Consider the following 21,204-nt stretch of genomic DNA (forward strand, 5'->3'; position numbering starts at 1 on the left):
TGATAAATAATTTGATTTCATTTTAACAATTTTTTTATTTGTATGCTTTTAGAAACATTCCTTAGCAATGTATACAAAATACCATGTTGCTTATTTTGGATTTTGTTACATGCTGAAGCTTGCAGCCTATTGCTTGGCATACAGCAGGTGCTTAATGTTTGAATTTGGGAGGATACTATATATTTAAAAAATGTTTGCTAATGTAATCCTTTTTGCCATTATTTTCAGATATTAAAAGGGATTATCATAGAACATTCTAATCTCGATACTCTAGTTAATAGAGGCACTTAATTAAAGGGGTTGCTGGATTTTTTAGAGAGGAAATAAAAAGCTGGTCAATGCATTTATGTAAAAATTGCATAATATGAAAAGGAGAAAGACCTGTCTAGAAGGGGGAATGAGGAATAAAAAAGGATGACTGGACTTTGCATCTGAGGTCGAGTCAACCAGAAGATTAAGTCTTCAAGCACAGGCCCTGTTAGAAGGGCTTCCATTTATTTAATCATGTTGCATTGTGTCAGCCTCTTCTCTGGAAGATAAATGTATTTGGTAGTACTTAGCTTCACGGCATGACGTGGCTGCAGGAAGCCTGGGCTAGCAACCCTTTATCTCCAGATGCCAGACTTGCACGCCCTAGAATTAAGATGGAAAGTTAAGATTCATTGATTGTGATGTGCCACACTACAGATGGTGTATTTTAGTGTTGTCTTTGTGCTTATACTAACACTTTCCCTCCCCTCTGTCTAGTCATACAGTTTATCAAGAAAGAAAATAGTGCACTACACCAGTTTTGATCAACGGAAAAGAGCGAATGCAGCATTTTTGATAGGCGCTTACGCTGTAAGTACTTTTTCACGATTCATTCCTGTAATTGAGGCAATGTTCTGGTGTGGAGTAAATTTGCAGAAAGCCGTAAGATTTTGGTCCTGAGTTACTTTGAGAGCCTTAACAATACCCGAGGGTAATGAATGAAGGTTAACCAGACCAATTGAGACCATCAGCCTCAGAAGACACGTTATGGTCTATGATGACCAAGTAGTGAGGAAGATAAGTGCAGAAGACAGACTCACTGGAGCCCCAGGGCTGACTAAGCCTATGCGGCACGATGCAATTCATCACGGTGATGTGGTGGGCCGGAAAAAAACTCTGAGGCTCAACTGGAGCTTCCTGGTTGGTGACCATGCCTGGTACCACATCCCCCTTTGGAACTTGGAAAGTGCTGTATGATCCCTTCCAGACTTTACCCTTTACTTCTCTTCACTTATATCCTTTTTGCTTGTATCAGACCTGTAGTCAGTGGGATATGCTCTCTGTAAATTCCGTGAGTTGTTGCAATGAATTAAGGCACTCAGGGGGCCGGGAAGAGACTCCTGCCTGGTTAGCGGTTTGAAAGGAGGTTTCCTTGGACTGTATGAGCTCTTAGTCAGCACAGGGTGACTGCGGCTTAGAAAGAGCTACTGCTTGAGCAAATGGTGATGAGGACAGAGAAGGGGGAGGCGAGGACTAGAACCATTTCCTTACTCTGGGAGTCAGACTCCTGTTGATCCCTGCCATACAGTCAGCAAGTGACAATAGGGTTTGGCCACTGTGCACCCTGGCGTAGGCCAGATCAGAGGGAGGAGAGGGGCATGAGAGTAGAACACGGACTGAATTATCATGAAGTTGTGAACTGCCAGAGGATTTTCACCTGAGTGTGATCGCAGCAGGGAGACTCTGAAAGATTCCTGGCAGGGAAGTGAAATGGGATCCATTTATTAAATGTTTGTGATTATGACGACGGAGGTGGTTATCTTTAGCATTTTTTGGAAATGCACGTTTGTAGCTGGCCAGTTGAGAATGTGTTTATTATCGCTCCCCTTAAGGTCTAGACAAGCCTTTCAAAGTAACTGTAATTAGAAACTTTCTCCCCTGCAAATGTGAGTTCTGCAGAATGTGCTATGGCATTTTGGAGGGGATAAGTCTGGAATTTTCTCTCCATAGTGGGATTGGAAGGTAGCACTCAAGGGTGCCAACCGATACTTGCATTTGTCATGGCTTTTCTAGGCTGGCATGTGTGTGCCAGCCATTTCCGAGCATGCTGGTGTGAAATCTGGGAGAAGGGAGGCGTTGCTTCCCTCATCTTTGGAGGGGGGAGCGGGGAGTCCTGTGTTTCTCAGAAACCTGAAAGCACCCTGCTGTGTGGCCTTTCAGGGCCCCCTTCCGAGCGCCAGCTACTGGACATCAAACTTAAAGCTCCATGGGAGAAACACCAACTGTGTGACTGGCAGGACTATCTGCTGTTGCCAATGTAGGCTGAGAACAATGGCTTGCTGGCGGCCAGGCTGTGGGCCAGGAGCTCATGTCCAGGACTGAGATGCCCAACCTGCCTGCCTTTCCTCCTCCTGTTGTGGCTACACACAGCCTTGGGTCAGCCCACGCGGCACCTTTTCTCTCTCTCTTTCCAGAGAGCAGAACCCAGTAGAAAGCGTAGTGACTCAAAAACATGAGCTTTTTCAGTCCTCCGGCGACTGGTGATGGTAAGCTGCTCTCTGCTTCTCTTGAATGTCCGTATCTGTAAATTGAGAGAGTTGGATGTGATGACCTCGTAAGTGTCCTTTGAACTCATAGGCTCCCTGGATGATTTGTAGTGCCGGTCAGACTGGCCTTTGTTCTAAGGGCATGTGCTTCAAGCTGGCTGTCGGCATGTAGCATCAGTAACGTGCTGCTATGCGGAATTAAACAGGCATGTGTCTTTTGCAACATTACACTGATAAACTGCCACTCCTTTGGAACGCTTATTGGCACCGGGCTTAAAAAAACGTAGAGCCTGTGTATCTGTGCTATCAAGCCACGTAGCACCCGCATCTTTCCTGAGCACTTTTCTTTGATAACTGTGCTGTTTGTGGCCCCTTGTTCAGATTGCCACCAAGAAGAAGCTGCCCACCCTTGCCCCTACTCTCTCTTCTTTCCTCTGTGACACTCCTTCTCCTGTTTTGCTTAGTGTGGGTGGTGGTAGGTATGTTAAGTTTGTGATAACATAGCTTCTGATAAGACATGTCTTCCACTTCAAAGGAATCGCGGGGGAAAGTAGACCTGGTGTGGCCGAGGCCCTGCTGCGGACAGCGCGGGCTTGTCTTACCTGCCAGCTGCAGTCCCGAGCAACAGTGTAATAGGGATATCCGTGTGGTCATCACTTCCCCATCGATTTTCTTTTCTAATTTTGGAAATGCATTCCTCAGGAAGCTTTTCCTCAAAGACACTTAATAAAAATGGAAACTAAGACTTGAAAATTTCCCCCAGAGTGAATTTTGTGCCCTGCTTCCTATCGTTTGGATGCATTTGATTGTTGGTGCGGTCTTCTAAGAAGCTAGTCAAGAATGGCCAATTATGTGCACTGTATGCAAATATCAGTTACATCGTGCGTATATTTAGTGTTGTTGTTGGATACATCTCAGTCTTCTGGTGGAATCATCTCGGCTCCCAAGGGCCTTTATCTCTGGTGTAGCCATGTAACTCTGGAGCATCATGCTGTAGAGATGTGTTTTTTCCCAAGACAAGTCCTTAACGGTCAAATGTTCTTTTTAATGTAGATTGGATTTTCTTGCAAGGAACACTGACTAATACTACAACTTTTGAACCAAGAGTGGACTATTTCTCTGAGTCTTAGCTTCTTCATTTGTAAAATTCCCAGGCAGCCCTGCAGGATTATTATAAAGATGAACTTTCCAACTACCGTTTTGGGGGGTATCACATAAATATCTAAGTGAGATCTCAAGTTTATTATAGCAAGAAACTTGTCTATTCTTTCCTTTTGCAAACCAGTTTCTCTCTTCAGTTTCCCCCTTTGAAGTAAACACAACCACTGTCGAGCAACTCACCCCGTCGGATGGCAGTTAAATGCTTCCTGATTCCCATCATCCCACATTCTAGGCTTCAGCAAGTTTGGTCAACTCTGCCTCTAGGACACACATCTGAATACCCCTTTCCGTCTCTTGCTATCATCTCAGTCCAAGCCACTGTCATCGTTCACCAGAAATATCATAATTTTAAGCAATGTCTCCTTTTACATTCTTACTTCTCTTCAATCCAGTTGCCACATAATTGTCAGGGTAACTTATAAAACTGTTAATTAGATCATGCCTTTACACAGTTACGTATCTGTTTTTGGTAAAAGATTCAACCTCTACACCAATGTCATTGAGGTGCTTTCTGGTCCGGCCCTGGCAGCCTCTGTCATCCCCCTGTTCACAATGGCCTCTAACCATGAAAGCCTTGAACTTACTCCACAAGCCCCTTCAGCCCGAGTAGGGGAAGGCTGAAGTGAAGGGGTGCCCACTGTGCCTGGGCTGCGCTGGGCAGCAGCTATTTACAAACTAGCGTGACGCTGCTATCAGTGTTTGAACCCTGGATGTCATTTTAGAACTGCCCCATCAATATCTATGTAATGGATGAATGATGGGAGTGGAAAACTCGTAAAAGAAGAATGGTCACATGTGGGGAAGCTATCAATGGAAGTGAAGCGCCCCCTCATTACCAGAATATTTCTGGTAGTTACCGAGCCACCTGTCGTCGTCAGAGAGGTAGAGTCAAAACCAAAGGCATGGACCGTGCTGTCTGAATGCAAATCCCCGCTGTGCTGCTGGCCTGAACAGTCCTAGTGCCAAAGGAGTGTCCCTCCAGGGAGTCGGCACTTTCCCTCCCTGGTTTCCACATCAGGCTGGGGTTTCCAGTAAGTCACAGGAACGTTTGTGTGTCTATTTTCTTATCATTGAACAGGCAGGAGTCTCTTTTTACACTGTATTTTTGTAAGAGCTTTTTAAATTAAATACTTTATTGGGGGCTCTTACATCTCTTATCACAATCCATACATTCACCCGTTGTTCAAGTACATTTGTACACATGTTGTCATCATCATTTTCAAAGTATTTTCTTTCGACGTGAGCCCTCGGCATCAGCTTCTGGTTCTTTCCTCTCCCTCCCTCCCTCCATCATGAACCCTTGATAAGTTATAGATTATTACTCTCATATCTCACATTGTCCTCTGTCACCCTTCCCCACTCTTCTGTTGTCTGCCCCCCTGGGAGGGGGTTAAATGTATGTCATTGTGATCAGTTCTCCCTTCTCCCCCTGCCTTCCTTTTCCCCTCCTGGTATCACTACTCTCAATATTGGTCCACACTCCCTGTGTTTCCAGCTCTTATCTGTGCCCGTGTGCATGCCCTGATCTAGTCCGATTTGTAGGGTAGCATCGAGGTCATGATGTAATTTGGCAGTTGCGAAGTGAGTGTCATCATCCATTTTGTGGTTTGATATGGCCATCGTCCATTTCCCCTTAGAGACCTGGCCTTTAGAACTTGACCATGCCAGCGAGGGAAGAGAGGCTACATAGAACATCATAGTCAGTGGGAAATCCCGCAGTGGATTGTTTTGTCAATTGGGACCCTGTGGGTTTCAGAGATACTTATAGATAATAGCCACCCATTTCAGACAAGTTCAAAGTGGTGAAGCATCGCTTCACTGATTAAGCTGTCAGTTACGGTTCTTGAGATGGAAGCCTTGGATTTGAAGAAGAAATGCACTTTAACGGAAAGATGTTTCTTTCCAGGCTAATCCTCAGTGGGACTTGAGTGCCCAAAGTGGGTGGCAGCACCCTCTGGGAGAGCCCGGCAATGGCTGTGGTGGGGGCGGGGCGCTGCAACTGCAGATGCCGACACTTTATCCTGGATTGTGGGTTGTAGTACAAACGTTTTTCATTGCCGGGGAGCCACTGAAAAATTTGTTTCTGAAACGGGGGTGATAGACCAAATAAGTTTAGGAAACTATACTTTGGAGTTAGGTCACTTAGATCGTCGTGGCATCTTTTTATCTGAGTTTGAAGCTGTAACTTTAGAACAAATTCCGACTAGTACCTGTGCTACCCTGTTGTTTTTAGCACATGAGCCTGTGAGAGGGCTCACGGAGAGCCGGGGTCAGGCCACAAAGGATTGAAGGGTTAGTAGATAATTTAGCTAATTAAATTCAGAGTCCAGGAGAAATAACATATTTGTATATCTATTTGATATATGAACGACTAGTGAGAGGCAGTGCTGTGCTGTTTGTCCTCAGCCCACTTGTTAAACTCTCAAGTTGCTAAACGAATGGTCTGCATTTAGGATCCCATCTGGACCGAGCTTGAATCAGGTATTAGGTCTGAATAAGATTACAAGACTGAAGTTTATAGACATTCTAACCTTGTTTGTGTCTGCTACTTATTTATTTCCCTGCTGTTTATGCTTGAACACCATACTCTGGTGTGGGTAATTTTAGTCCCTGCTAAGTCTACTGATTGTGAGAGGCCATTCCCTCTGGTGGATGGTGGAGAGCAATGACGTTCGCAGAGGACAAAGCCTGGCTTTAAATCCACTGGTTAGTTTGCGTCTTGAGCAAGTTATTGACCTCATCAAGCTTTTGTTTTCTTCTTGCTTTGCTATAAGGATGAGAACAGAGGGAGCTTATGCAGGTAAAGGGTTCAGACCCGTGTCTTACACCATAGGAACGTGTGGTGGCTTTGGGCACGGAAGTTCTGTGGGCTTCAGAAAGTTTTGTGCATGATCTCTCTCTCTTAACTCTTCTTCCTAGTTTGATGCTTAAATCCTTACAGATATGAAGACTTCCTTCCTCTCCTTTTTTTCTCTGCTTATCTTTCCTCCTTCCAATGCTTTCCTTACATTGGATTTATTTGCTGGCTCAGTAGCACTCATATGGTTATTAATATGATTACTGTTTAAGCTACTCATTAAAGGTGTGAGTCGAGCCTTTCTGTCCCTCTTACAGTGTTATTTGCACTTTGCAAAGGAAAGCCTGCCTAAACCAAATAAGTCTCTAATGTGCAGATGTGTATTTAGGCACTCATTAATTTAGTAAATATTTATTGAGCTCCTTTGAGCCCTGCCTGGCATTGTGGTGGGTTCTCGGAAATCGAAAGGGGGTAGAAGGAAGGAAGGAAGAGATGAACATTTAGTGTAGAAGTTAGAGGAGGAGATGGAGGAAAGTGAGCAATGAGTGCTCCACTCATTCAACGGATGGGTTGAGACTCCATTACGTATCAGGCCATGCTCTAGGAGATGAAGATATTAAGGGACATCACAGATACTCCCTGCATTGTAATGTGCCTGTGTGTGTGCACTTGCGCATGTGTACATGGGGGTGAGGTGAGGTAGAGACATGGGGGTGGGGGTTACCCCTGAGAAGCATCAAGGATGGCTGAACCATAAAGCCAAACTTGGACCAGAGGATTATTTCTTTCCCATGGAGTGGAGGGGAATGTGGAAAGATTATATTTTAAACATCAAATTTGAAGGATAATTAGGATATAATTTTTCTCCTTATAGTTTTTAAATGAAAAAGAAGTGAAATAATTACATTACTGAAGAACTTGACATTACTCTAAGCCTCGACAATTTACTTAACGTGTACCTGTGTAGTGCAGTGGCTGTGTGGTTAGGTTGCCAACCAAAAGGTTGGTGGTTCAAACCCACTAACTAGTCTGTGGGAGAACAATGTGTCAGCCTGCTTCAGCTTCTTGTAAAGATTCTCAGCCTTTGAAACCCCATTGGACAGTTCTGCCCCAAGTGGGAGTCAACCTCTTGGCAGCAATTTTGGTTTTGGCTTTGTGTTTTTCTTTAATTTAAATCATATCATTGGGGCTCGTACAACTCTTATCACAATCCACACATACATCCATTGTGTCAAGCACATTTGTACATTTGTTTCCCTCATCATTCTCAAAACGCTTTGTACTTGAGCCCTTAGTATCAGCTCCTCATTCCCCCCCCTCCCTACCCTCCCTCCTCCCTCATGAACCTTTGATAATTTATAAATTATTATTTTGTCATATCTTACACTCTCCGACATCTCCTTTCACCCACTTTTCTGTTGTCCGTCTCCCAGGGAGGAGGTTATATGTAGATACTTGTAATACGTTCCCCCTTTCCACCCCACCTCCCCTCCACCCTTCCTGGTATCCACTCACCCTGAGGGGTTCATCTGTCCTGAATTATCTGTGTTTCCAGTTCCTATCTGTACTGGTATGCATCCTCTGGTCTAGCCGCATTTGTAAGGTAGAATTGGGATCATGATAGTGGAGAGGAGGAAGCATTTAAGAGCTAGAGGAAACTTGTATGTTTCATCATTGCTACCCTGGCTCATCTTTGCTACCCTGGCTCATCTTCTCCCTGTAACCTTCCATAAGGGGGTGTCCAGTTGCCTACAGATGGGCGTTTGATCCCCACTCTGCACTCCCCCTCATTCACAATGACATGATTTTTTGTTGTTTGATGCCTGATCCTGATCCTTAGGCACCTTGTGATCGATCGCACAGGCTGGTGTGCTTCTTCCATGTGGGCTTTGTTGCTTCTGAGCTAGATGGCTGCTTATTTACCTTCAAGCCTTTAAAACCCCAGACATTATATCTTTTGATAGCCGGGCACCATCAGCTTTCTTCACCACATTTGTTTATGCTCCTTTGTCTTCAGCAATTGTGTCGGGAAGGTGAGCATCATGGCTGGCTTTGCTTTTAATTGCTGTGTTGTTTTGTGAACTTTTTCTACTTGCCTACCTGGTCCGCTGCTTTAATCCTCGTAGTTAAATAAGATTCCATTTAGAGGGTCAGCTTATAATGTGGCAAGCATCTGTATTATATTTATAATATATATTTTTGTATTATATTTTTTATTTTATGAATTTTTGTCTTTATATTGCTCAAAGTGTCCATTTTTGTACACACACATTTTAAATCAGCACTTTATTGTAAGTATATTTTTGAGCCAGTTGTACCAAATTTGGTATTATATGTGACATCTTCAGTTTCATAGACCTTTTTATATTGGGTATAAACATGAAAAGATTGGAAATTCAATAGCTGAAAATTATATTTCATTTTGTTTTACAAATAACTGTTTGAATATTAATAGGATTTATTATTCCTATAATTTAATGTACAGATCTGTTAGCTTTTCAAATCACTTTAAAAAATTGTTTCCTATGTTTGGACCACTTAAAACTTGAAAAGCCAACTTACAATCTCTTAAAAATAAGCCACTGCCCTGTAATTTGTATTAATAGAGACTCTTGAAAATCACACCTATGAATCCATATTTCTGTAAGAAAGTAGGAAGCCATATACTTTGTGAATTGTACTTCATTAAAATGACCCTTCCAGCCATCCTTTATGTGATAAACAATAATTTTGGATTTCATTCGTGTGCAGCTGTGGCCCCATTTCATTTGTACCTGCTAACAATGGGAGGAGATTGAGTTGCGACCTTAGTAGAGGGTGTAAATCTGACCGCACTGTTGGCTTCATGGCGATCTTAGTTCTTGTTCCTTACAATGGATGTAAGGAATTATCTACTACAGCTGAGAGGAGAAAGAACCCGGTTTCTGGAGTGGCCTGGGAAAAAACCAGGTTGATTAAGATTAGCAGGAGGTCAGAGTCTCCTGGAGACATCTTGCCAGAGGCTCCAAGTCATGTGTGCATAAATGAGATATCGTCCAGGGGCGGGAATGGATCATTACGTTTGGGTGACATCTGACTGCCCCAGGCAACTCCCACAAAACTACCTTTCCCTGCATGGGTCTGGTAAGAAGGTGGGGGAAGATCCTGATTAGATTCAGCCGTCTGTGGGGAATTGTTACCAGAGGAGTCCACCGAGAAGCAGGGTGTGTGATCTCATCACCAGCCGGAGTCAGGAGTGAAATGTGTCCTCTGACCCCAGCATCTAGCTTACTGACCCCGGCCTGACCTTCAGACTTTGAACTGAACTGCATCAACCACTGTGTGAGATGTCTCCTCAAACTTCCATGAGCTCTGTGGGGGCGCTGCAGGTAATTCTCAGAACCCAAAGGTGTGAGGGACTGTACTCCAGGCAGGAGTGGGGAATGGGGCAGACTCTCATCTTACTAGCATTGGACTTTTGAGACCATTTCCACCCCCAGTTTCTGGGACTAGCTGGGTATTCATGTTGTACAAGACCTCTAGCAACCTCATGGACCACACAATGACACGCTGCCTGGCCCGGGCTGTCTCACAACGGTTCCTGAAGAACAAATGATTACTAAAGCTTAAATTCTGTTACTTACCAAAATGCTCTGTAGTAAATACTCTTATACACCTGACTACAAAAACTGGAATTGCTGCTAATGGACCTACTGATTATTCAACACTAAGGTGTCTCCTAAATAAGCACTTTAGAACAGGATGATTCCAACGTGATGTGTGTGTGTGTGTGTGTGTGTGTGTGTGTGTGTGTGAAAGGGAGAGAGAGAGAGAGAAAGAGAAAGAAACTAGGCTACAAACTAAGATCCACGGACACTGAGTTGGTGCAGGCCAGAAGGAACTGCCCCATAGGGCCCCCCAGCTTGCCACGTGTTCCCCTGTGGAGTGGCTCATGGGTTCAAAACACCCTTTTGGTTAGCAGCTGTCTGCTCAACCCACTGTGCCACCAGGCATCTTAGCACCCTCTCAGTTACTCTGAATATGTTTGTTTGGCTTAGCACATTAATGTTCTCCAATCTCTTAACTTCAGTAAATTGCAATTTTGAACAATTTTAGATTGCCATTCCAAGACAAGATACATAAGTGTTATTTAAATTTTAGCTATAATCTCCAGGAAAATAGTTTATTCAAAATACCATTGCTGAAAGCAGTAGTGGAGTAGAAGGCAGCCAACAGAGTCTGGCCGCTGTTCTTCATGACTCGGGAAAGCTACCAGGTAGTGTTTGCATCAGGGAGGGGTGGGTGGCACCGGGCTGGGGCTGGGCAGTTCCTGTTTGTGGTCCTCCTTCCTTTTCTAGTTTGGTCGGCAAGAAGCCTTTGTTGTTGCCTGTAACTGGCCTAGACAGTTTTTGTTCTCCCGATATTTTTTTTATTAACTATCTAGGTTTGTGGTTTTGGTGGTTTCAAAACAGACCCAGTTCTCAGACCAGACAGCACTTTGCCACTTTGTATCTCAGAGCTCAGCATGTTTTCTGCATCTGGCTAGAGCCGTGCCCTATCTTACGCAACTTTTCTCACATGCTTCACTTCATGAACAAGGCAACTGGGTGATGTGCTTTTCGTTTGTGGAAGATTTGCTTCTCAAATTAAGTGGAATGAGTCAGGTTTTGCTTTGTTTTCTCTTTGAGTTGGGATTGATCCAACAGCAACTGACAACAGCATTCTTTTGGTATCTTGCTAAGCTTTCTCTTTGCTGTAAATGAAAATGTATGTGTATATAGAAGGGAGCTTCAAAAAACATGGAAAAATTCCATTATCTTTTAATTGCATTTTCTCATGTACTCTCTGAAGCGCAGTGTGTGTGTGTGTGTGTGTGTGTGTGTGTGTGTGTGCGTGTGCACGTTTGATGTATTTTCGAAGTGAGGACAGCCATACTTTGTCTCATACATTGGGTAGGTTTTCATTCAAGACCAGTCCCTGGGTAAAGACCATTCTTGATTCAGTAGAGGTCAGAGAAATAGGGGACTACCTTTGAGGGGATGGATTGACACATGCTGGCTGCAACAGTGGGTTCAAACATCGTTGTGGGGCTGGCACAGCCCGGGCAGTGCTCCTCCTGCTGTCCGGAGGTCGCTGTGACTCGCACTGATGTGCCGTGTATGCTTACAGCTGTTTGCACACATAACGCCGCATCTTATTAGTGCCTTGGCATGACATACTCGAATACCTTCACTGTGAAAAAGCTCGTCTGTTTGTGTTTGTCCTGGATAAGGGCATGCACTTGTTAAATGCTTGATATGTTGTCATTTGTGTGCTTATGATTTCTTCCCGCTAAGCCTAGGGACGTGTCTCGCTTCCCACAGTAGCTCCAGCATCTCGTAGTGTCTGACACATCCTAAATGCTCAATACAGAGTTTTTGGTGAATGACTAAATGTTTAATTGATAAAGTAAAACTTAAGGTTGTCTCTCACCGTTCTTAGAATTTAAAAAGTTGTGCTTAAAAATTATCAAGTCACGCTAATTATAAAAAGTAAACAGCAAGAATCTGATATTGTTTTGAGACTTTTTGAAAACTTTTGCTGATTAGAACAAGGTGTTTAATATATTTTCCTAAAATTTATAACTGAGGTAGATTTTATTAATATACACAAATCTCCCAAATCAGTATTATGCATGGTAGTCTTAATTTTAGCTCCAGCATTACTTCTGTTTTTCTCCAGAGAGGATGTAAGTAGTTGCTAACAAATGTTTCTAGTTATTTTTTAACAGCTGTCCTTTCAGTCTCAGGATATATTTCAATAAAAAGTAGTCTGAAAACCTGACATAAGATTATTAGAACAAAATTGGAATCAAAGTTGAGTCTTTAAAAAATTATAACGGTGGGTATTGGTTATGGGGGAACAAAGGAAGAAATGAAACAATGAGAGAGGCAGCACCTCCCAGCCCTGAAGCTGTTCAGTGTTCAGTCTTGTCCGAAGGACCGGAAGTGTATTTGCCATCCCTGATCTGAGAGCCTGGCTGTCCGAGCCTCCTCAGGATTCACCTGAATGTGGGCCATCGCTGTTCAGTTATACATGTTCTGTACAAGTGCTGCCCCCCATTTATACATCTCGCCAGTGCAGGGTAGCCCCCCCTGAGTGCTGGGGACTTTACTGGATGGAACAGAGCACTCCAGGTATCCTTCTCAGTTTGATACAAGGAGATGATTTTGCTGCCCACGTCTATGCACCAGTGGTGATGCCCACCTTGGAAAGATTTAAGATGGCATGTGTCTGATTGTGCTTCTTATTTTCTTTTGGTTTTATGCTTTTGTTTTATTGAAATCATTGTAATGATCCATTAAATCGATTTCAAGACTCACAAAATATGTTTTGCACTTAGAAACACAGCTTTTGGAGAATCTTCATTGGGCTTGGGTTGACATATTTTTAGGGCATTGATTTGGGCTTGAATTAAAAAACAAACAAACATAAACTTTTTGGCATGACATGGTGAGTCTACAATGAATATAGACAGCTTACGGAAAACGGAGTTCTGAACTCCTCAGACAGGCTCTTCCAAGTGTCAAGGTGTGCCCCCTGGTTTCCAGATGTTCTTATTCAGCTGGTCACTGACTTTAAGGAGCCCTGGTGGTAAAATGATGAAGTGCTTGGCTGCTAACTGAAGGGTTAATGGTTTGAATCTGTTCCATGGGAGAAAGGTAGGAAAAGTTGTTTGCTTTAGAATATAATTTCTGTTTCCTTATCTTAATTTCATATGACTCACCCTTCCTCCTGTCATATTCATTCCTTTCTAAATAGCATGCAAAAATAACATTTATCTCAGTTGGGAAAAACCCTGATCGAGAGACGCATTGCTTGGCTTGGGTCAGTGTTAGCTGTCCTGAGGAAACACCCTTGGGAGCTAGCACAGAGCCTGTCTGGGTGTGTTCGGTTAGCACCATATCAAGTTTAGCCTCAAAGTTTATGGTGAAAACTTAAGTAATTCCCTATTTAATAGTTTATGAATTATAGTTTTAAACCTGGCTTTTGTGTGTGTGTGCATTTTTGTTTATAATTTTAATCTAAGTAAATTTTTTTCCTTTTTTTAAATTTTATTTTTTATGTGAGTGAGTTAGTGAGCGAGTGAGAGAATGAGTAAGTGAGAGAGTGAGTGAGTGAGTGAGAGTGAGTGAGTGAGAGAGTGAGTGAGTGAGTGAGTGAGAGTTAGTAAGAGTGAGTGAGTGAGAGTCTAATCTAAGTAAATTTTAAGAAAAATTTTTTTCTGTTGGATAATGTAAAACTTAATAGTAAAAATTATACAATGGTGGCCTTTTCCCCCAATGTGGAGATTGAATTTTAAAATATGGAAAAACTTCTCCATATTTACTCCGGAATTTTTAAATAAAGGAAGCGCTCACTGTACTTTTTGACGAGGTTGCTGTACTTCAGGGTATGCCTTTGACTTTTTGCGCCCAGGCAAGTTGTTTGGTGTCTGTGCAGGGCACCCTGCCCGTGTGTTTCTTGTCTCTCAGATGCTTCTTTGCCTCAGCTTTGCTCGCTCCCCCTCCCTGCACATGTCCAATGTGTGTGTGGCTCTCGAGAGTTTTCAGTGTGGAAAGCTAAGCTTTGAAATGAGGGATGTAGTTAGTGGACGCACTTATGGCTAATAGAAATAAATAGTAGGACTGGGAAGTGTAACCTGTGCCTAAGAGAAATAGCTACGGCTTCTGTGGTACCTCGTAGAATTATTTAATGTGAGAGTAGTAGCCTTTGTGGTTTATTAAGTGGATGAGCAGACAGGCGAGCCCTTCCATGGGAACCTCCATGCTGTGGAATGACGCAGGTTTGTGGCTCTTTCATGAGTGGGTGTGGAAGCCATTCAGCGGGGCCTGCTCTGGGAAACCCTACAGGGCAGTTCTACTCTGTTCCGTATTCAGTTGCTATGATTCCAAATTGATTTTATGGCAGTGAGTTTGGCTTTGGGAAGTTTTAGTTTTTTAAAAAAAACAACAAAAAATCCCCTCCATTGAGAAGCCTCTGCTGAACTTTCCTCTTTAATTTGCTCACTTCTTTCTATGATGAGGCAGAACAGGGTCGGTTGTAGCTCCTGCCACCTTGATTTTAGAACCGACTGGCCACGTGTGGAAGCTCTGCAGTGCAGCGGTTAAGCCAAGAGCTGCTAACCCTGAGGTGGGCTGTTTGAATTCAGAGAAAAACGCGGCAGTCGAGTCTGTAAAGATTTACAACCTTGGAAACCCACAGGGTTTCCCGCACGGTTGCTGTGAGTCAGAATTGATTCGATGACAGTGGGCGTGGTTTGGGTTTTGGTGCATAAAAACACAGGCTTACTAGAATGAATTCCTTCAGGGCAGGGTGCCTCTTACTCCTCTTTATATCCCTACTGCCAAGCACAGTGTCTGGCTCCGTTGTTTTAATGAGTAAAAGAATCGAATGAGCTAGGAGACAATCCTAGAGGGAACCTAGATTCCTAGTCACTCACCCAGTGTTAGCAGGATGTCAGAATGACACGGGACCTGCTGTCTGTATCAGCCTGGGCATTGCAGATAGACTCCAAGGTCATGGTCCACTTGTTGCCACCACTCCCAAAGCCATACGCTGCCCTTGACGCCCAGCACCCGGGTCTCGGCTACAGTAGGCTAGATTTGGAAAGCGGGTGCTTGTTAAAACATATGGGATTGGGCCCATCTTGTGCATAGAATTGAGGGATATGCTATAACTCCTGTCTCCAAGTCAGATGCATGCATTGAAAATAGATTATGCTACAGATATAATAGAAACTATATATATGGGGTGACTGATAAAATATTTTCTGCCTGAATTTGTGAAAGAGGAAATGAGACATAAATTGGTGGTTAAGATCCTGTTATGTGGAACTATATAAAAAATGGAATTTACTAAGGCTGTAGGCCACTGGCTTTCCTTAGTTCACCCCATTTCCCATTTTATCTTTTTTAAAAAGGATCATCGATTGTCCATAACCTCAGGTGAAGTACAAAGATTTCATGATGATATACGGGGGGGGGGGTGTTCTCTGGCTTTTTTTTTTTTTAACCGGGTTTCATAATCAGAATAATTTCTCTCCGGAAGAATCCTCCAGAGCAGTGGTTCTCAACCTTCCTAATGCCGTGACCTTTAATACAGTTCCTCATGTTGTGGTGACCCCCCCCCCAACCATAACATTATTTTTGTTGCTACTTCATAGCTGTCATTTTGCTCCTGTTATGAATCGGGCGACCCCTGTGAAAGGGTTGTTCAACCCCCAAAGGGGTCACGACCCACAGGTTGAGAAGCGCTGCTTTAGTGGAACTGTATATGTTGATCTCCCTATAGTGACAAAGGAGGAAGGGTCCTCGTGGGGAGACAGCCTCCTTCCCCCTCCCACCACCAGTCTCCTTCCTCACTGCGCTGGGAGATCCAGAGGAGCTCACTAACGTGTCAACAGAGGCAGGGAAGGGACCGCAGACTTCCGCGCATTTAGCCCTCCTCTTACTCTGCCTGAGTAGCCCCACACTCTGTGTGTGTGTGTGTGTTCGGGGACACCCCACACCCTCCTCAGTTGTCACATTCTCATACTTTGCCCTTTCTTGGGACCGTCCAGTATCTACCGGTCTGTCCCTCTGTAGCTGTCATCCTCTAGTTGTCTCTGGCCCCACCCACTTGTCTCTTTCTGGCCCGTTTCTTCTTTGCATTTTTCTCCCCCACCTTTGTCTTTTAACCGACCAGGCTGTTTGTTTGATTGCATGCAGCAGAAGCAGGCTCTGACCAACTCAGGCAAGAGTGTGTTTCAGACAGACAGAGATGAAGACCACCTAGGGATGAGAAACAGGATGAAGACATCCTTGGGACGGGGCAGAAGGGACTGCAGGGCAGCTTCTTTAGGGTAAGGCTCTCCTCGTGGAAGGACTCCCAGTGGTAGTGTTTTTGTTATTCTAGTTGTGTTGAAATTTCTGGAGGAGGAAGTCTGATTGATCTAACTTGGGACTTGCTCCACCCCAGAGCACAATCAAAGACTGGGTGTTGGGCAAACATAAATAGCAGTCATCTATAAACATAGCAGGTATGTTTTTCAGTGTTTGTTATGAATTAGGCTTTATTCTCAAGTTATGGTGGAGAATGGGTTTAAATAGGGATCTTACGTGACAAAGTTTAGAAAACATACAACAAAAATAAACACACAAAAAACAGCAAACTTCAGTTAACTATTTTGGATTGTGAACAAAGACAAATGTAATATTCAACCAATATGATAAATATAACCATTTTGGAAACTGAAAAAAAAAGAATATGAAAAACCTCATGAATTTATTACCTTTTAGCTAAAGCCCTTGTTGGTATATGATTTAATTTTTCTCTGCCTAGTTCTGGAGGATGAACTAGTTTTTTTTAAAAATTGTTTGCTATTTCCCCCAAGTGATTATATATATATATATAACACAAAGTATTATGAAACCATTAAAAATGAAGACAAAAGGACTAAGGGACAAACCTCAAGTGATAAAAAGAGAATGACAATCATAAAAGCAAAAACAAAGAACACACACACGACGTCTGCAGAGTGAAGCTCCAAAGTTAGCCGTGAGCCCTCTGCCCTCTGGTCGCTCAGTGTGGAGCAACGAGAGGCTTCTACAGCCGTCAGTCACTGTTAGCAGACTGTTTGCTTTCGAGGCAAATTGCCTTCTCCCCATTTGTCTGGGTCATTGGGACATTCCTTCATACATCGATGAGACGTATTTCAGAGGATACAGTAGTGAACAGAATTCCTGCCATCATGGAGTATATATGTGGTGGTGGTGAAAATACAAAAACAAAAGATGAGCAGTAAGAACTTTGGGGTGATATGTTTAGGGACTGGCCGGCTCTGTCCGGTGGGAGGCTCAGAGAAGCCTCTCAGAGGTGAAGGTGGAGAAGCTGATACGGAGAACTCTCTAGTAGACAGATGGGAAGGAACTTGATATGGCTGAGGAACCAAGATAAAGACCACCCAGGTGCTAGGAACACAGAGGGCAGAGGTTGGATGATGAAGGCTGATGTCTTTAAAAAAAATCATTTTATTGGGGGCTATTACAGCTCGTGTACATCAATTGTATCAAACATATTTGCACATATGTTGCCGTCATCATTTTCTAAATATTTACTTTCTATTTGAGCCCTTGGTATCAGCCCCCCCCCACCCCCCTTGTGGCCCCTTTAAATTACAAATTATTGTTGATTTCATATCTTAACCCCAGTCGCTATCTCCTTTCACACACATTTCTGTTGTTCATCCCCCTGGGGGGTGGGGGTTATGCTTCGATCATTATGATTGGGTCCCCCTTCCTCCCTTCCACCTCTCACCTTCCTCCTGCCCTCTTGTTAGCTCTACTCCGATTTCTGAGGAGTTTATCTGACCTGGATTTGTGTGTCTTGAGCCCTTATCTGTACCTGTGTACTTGCTAGAACTGAAAGGCAGCACTAGGCTCATGATAGTGGGATTGTGGAAGCCTCAAGGAACCAGAGGAACATTGTGTGTTTCATTGGTGCTATACTGTGCACGGGTTGACTCATCCCTTCCTTGTGACTGTTCTGTGAGGGGATGCCCTATTGACTACTGATGGGTTTGGGGTCTCTCCTTTGACCTCCCTTGTTCTCAACAATGTTATTTTTTTTGTTTGGGGTCTTCTGGTGCCTAGTGTGGTTCTTCCATGTGAGCTTGTGCTCTGCTAGATGGCAGCTTGTTTAACTTCAAGTCTTTAAGATTCCAGACGCTATATCTTTTGATAGCTGGGCACCATCCACTTTCTTCCCTACATTTGCTTATACACCCATTTTGTCTTCAGCGATCATGTCAGGAGGAGAAGGTGAGCAGCACAGAGTGCCAGGTTGTTAGAACAAAGTGCCCTGGCGTTGAGGGAGGGCCTAAGCAGAGGCCCAGAGTCCGTCCACTTCCTCAATGTATTGCCATATAAATATATGTACATAGGCCAATACCTCTGTTTTTATATTTACATAAGTGCGCACCTATGTTTATACCTCTATCCATAGCTTTGCTTCCTAGATCTTTCCTCTCTTTCCTTTTACCTTCCACCTGCCCCACCATCATGCTCACCCTCTTCTGCCTCCTAGTAATTCCTCTCAGCTAGATTGCTGTTGTTCCAACACCCCCAGGATCTCTATGTCCCAACACCCCCAGGATCTCTATGTCCCAACACCCCCAGGATCTCTATGTCCTCCTCGTTTTTGATTTTAATTCCATAGTTGTTCCACTGCCTATAGCTCTGTTTACTCACTGCTCCTTTTCCCTGCCTCCATCTCCTTCCAAGGCCCTCCAGAACTGTCTGTCCTGTTGCTTTCTCCTTGGGCTTGCTTCCCATGCCTATCTTATATAGGTACGCAAACCAACAATAACAGAGAGCAAGCAAAAAGAAAACAAAAGACTGACTAAAAAGAAAAAACAAAACAAAAATGCATGGATAATTCCAGGTCTGTCTGCTGATCTTTCTGACTCTCTCCCCACCAGTCCTGGGAGGTTTGGGGAACGGTCCTACTAGCCTGAAGTCTGTTGTTGGGGGCTCCTCAGAAATTCTGTGGCTTGGCTTTGCTCCCACTGCGGATCTGTTATGTTTCCCTCTTGGTTTGCAACATTGTGGGTGCGCTCCGAGCAGACGCACTCCCCTCTGTGTGCTTCCAGTGTTGTCCTCTGTTGCACTGTGCTCTCTCCTGAGGGGCCGTTAGGTGTCAGCTGTTGTCGGCCCTGTAGCCCTCTCCCTCTCTGCCTTAGTAGCTCCGTGCAGGGCTGTTGTCCTCAGGGCTTGGTGTGCCAGGATGGGGTTGAGTTCCTTGATCTCTTTTTTTCTTGGTATGCTTCTGTGTGGGTGTGGCAGACCAGCCCCTCTCCCCAACTTGTAGGTTTCCTGCTGTTCTCTGTAGCACATACTTTTAGGGAGGGGGAAGGGTCAGTTTGGCTCTGATTGGGGCTGGCCCTGTAGACCTGCTCATATGTTGCTCCATGTGGTTGGGTTGCCCTCAAGGTTTGGCGCGTCATGGTGGGGTCTGCACCCCCACTCCCATTTCTCTTAATGATCTGCTCTAACAGCAGGAGCTCGGCACAGGTGATTCTACCTGGATGCCATCGTGACTCCTCCCCTGAAAGCTGATGCCTCAGCCAGGACTTTGTAACTTAAGGGACACAGTAAGCTTTTACAGAGTTTCATGAGTTAGTTTGGACTTAAAAATTCATCTTTTTGAAGTGTATTCAGAACACTTCACGATACAGTGTCTTTCCTTTATCTTTCTTTCACACACCATATGACATAATGGTCTAATTGCTTATCTAATTGTCTGCCACCTGTGTGAGCTTCCTAGGGAAAGCAGGCTCTCTGCCTTTTCTTAGCTCTACACTAGAGCTTGGTGCCTACCAATAAACATGGAGAAGGGGGTTTATTGCTGAGCCTACTGAGGAGGTGTCCTTGGAATTTATTGAGTGTGTTTGTCTCTCAAGCAAACTCCAACAAGATGGAAGACCAGCTATCCCTGAAAAGGAAGGGGGAAAGCTTCGTTCAGGTGTTTGACTTGCAGGCCTCAAAAGCCCATGGAAAAATGGAATGAAAAGATACTGGAGTTCTTCTCTTGAACTTTTTGCAGCTCCTTCTGTAAGGACAAAACTTACCACAGTGATCCTCAACCATAATTGGTGATCAGAATTACCCACGAGCCAGACCTTATAACTCTGGTGGGTAAGACTTTCAAGGAGAGCTTATGATATCTGTTTCTTAAAATAGCTTTGAAAATTTTTCTGAATAGTATTTGATGTTTTGATTTCTGGTCTTGGAAGATTTAAAATCACGTATGAGAAATATACTGTGAGGTCAAGAATGTGCCTGGCCTTGTTTGGTTATTTACCTGTGGAGCCCGATCCACTCTTGGAGCCGTCAGTAAGTATTTGTTGAATGGATAGACGAACCATCTATGTGCAGAACTGTTGAGCATTCTCTGCTCATTCCTTCCCTTTACACTTTGCTTCCAAGCCTGCAATGCAAGTCCTGCTACTGGTTAAAAGATGGGAGTGAGAAGTTGCTGACCAGGCTGTAAGCCTGTCATTTTCTGGTGTCTGCATACAGTGAGTCAGAAAGGGCAGTAAATTAGCTGCAGAGAAGGTGGATAGTTGGACAGCCCACAATAGAACTGTACCTTCATTGGTTTCTGCCCTATTATTTGTGCACCTTGTAAACCAAAGTCTTTAGGGGCCATACTTGCCTTTTAAAATGATCAGCACATCTAAGGTGGGTTACTCCCGTTGCCTTCGTGAAGGGGGATCTTCTCTAGGCACGTGCTTCAGCAGTGTGGACTAATGCACACAGAGTGCCGCCGAATCCGTGCTGCAAACACCTGACAAGGGCGCGGAGCTCTGGTTGCTCTTGCGTTCTCTGAGCAACGCCTCTTTTGTACACACTAGAAGAGAACACCCCTTCCTTGTTTGTGTTCATGGCTTTCTAGTCTTCAGCTCAAAAGGAAAATGCCCTAGAAGATACCCTGAGGTCCTAGATTTAGTCCACATGGGGTGTGCCTTCTGCTTTACAAGTCCAGACATCAATTTTCCCCTAAACTTGTTAAAATAATAAGAGGGTCATATTTGAAAGGATTTAAAAAAGCAAATCCCTGTGGTGCCTGCTCTGGTTTCTAACATGAGTGCACTGGATTGCCTGGGCTGCTTTCCTCCCTGCTCCTGGAGACGTCGCAGCTTCTGTGTGTTCACACGCAGCACGCAGCACA

At 44.0% G+C, this 21,204-nt stretch overlaps 1 protein-coding gene across 3 annotated transcripts in view; it reads left to right on the plus strand.

Moving 5' to 3' along the window:
- CDC14A (cell division cycle 14A) overlaps positions 1 to 21,204 on the plus strand; it is a 174,705-nt gene that overhangs the window by 39,267 nt on the left and 114,234 nt on the right. For all 3 annotated transcript variants that reach the window (XM_075558821.1, XM_075558819.1, XM_075558820.1), the window contains exon 4: positions 748 to 840. In XM_075558821.1, coding sequence (XP_075414936.1) covers positions 748 to 840 — 93 coding nt within the window. The remainder of the gene's footprint in view (positions 1 to 747; positions 841 to 21,204) is intronic.

This window comes from Tenrec ecaudatus, chromosome 1, assembly GCF_050624435.1.
Source record: "Tenrec ecaudatus isolate mTenEca1 chromosome 1, mTenEca1.hap1, whole genome shotgun sequence".
Classification (NCBI taxonomy): Eukaryota; Metazoa; Chordata; class Mammalia; order Afrosoricida; family Tenrecidae; genus Tenrec; species Tenrec ecaudatus.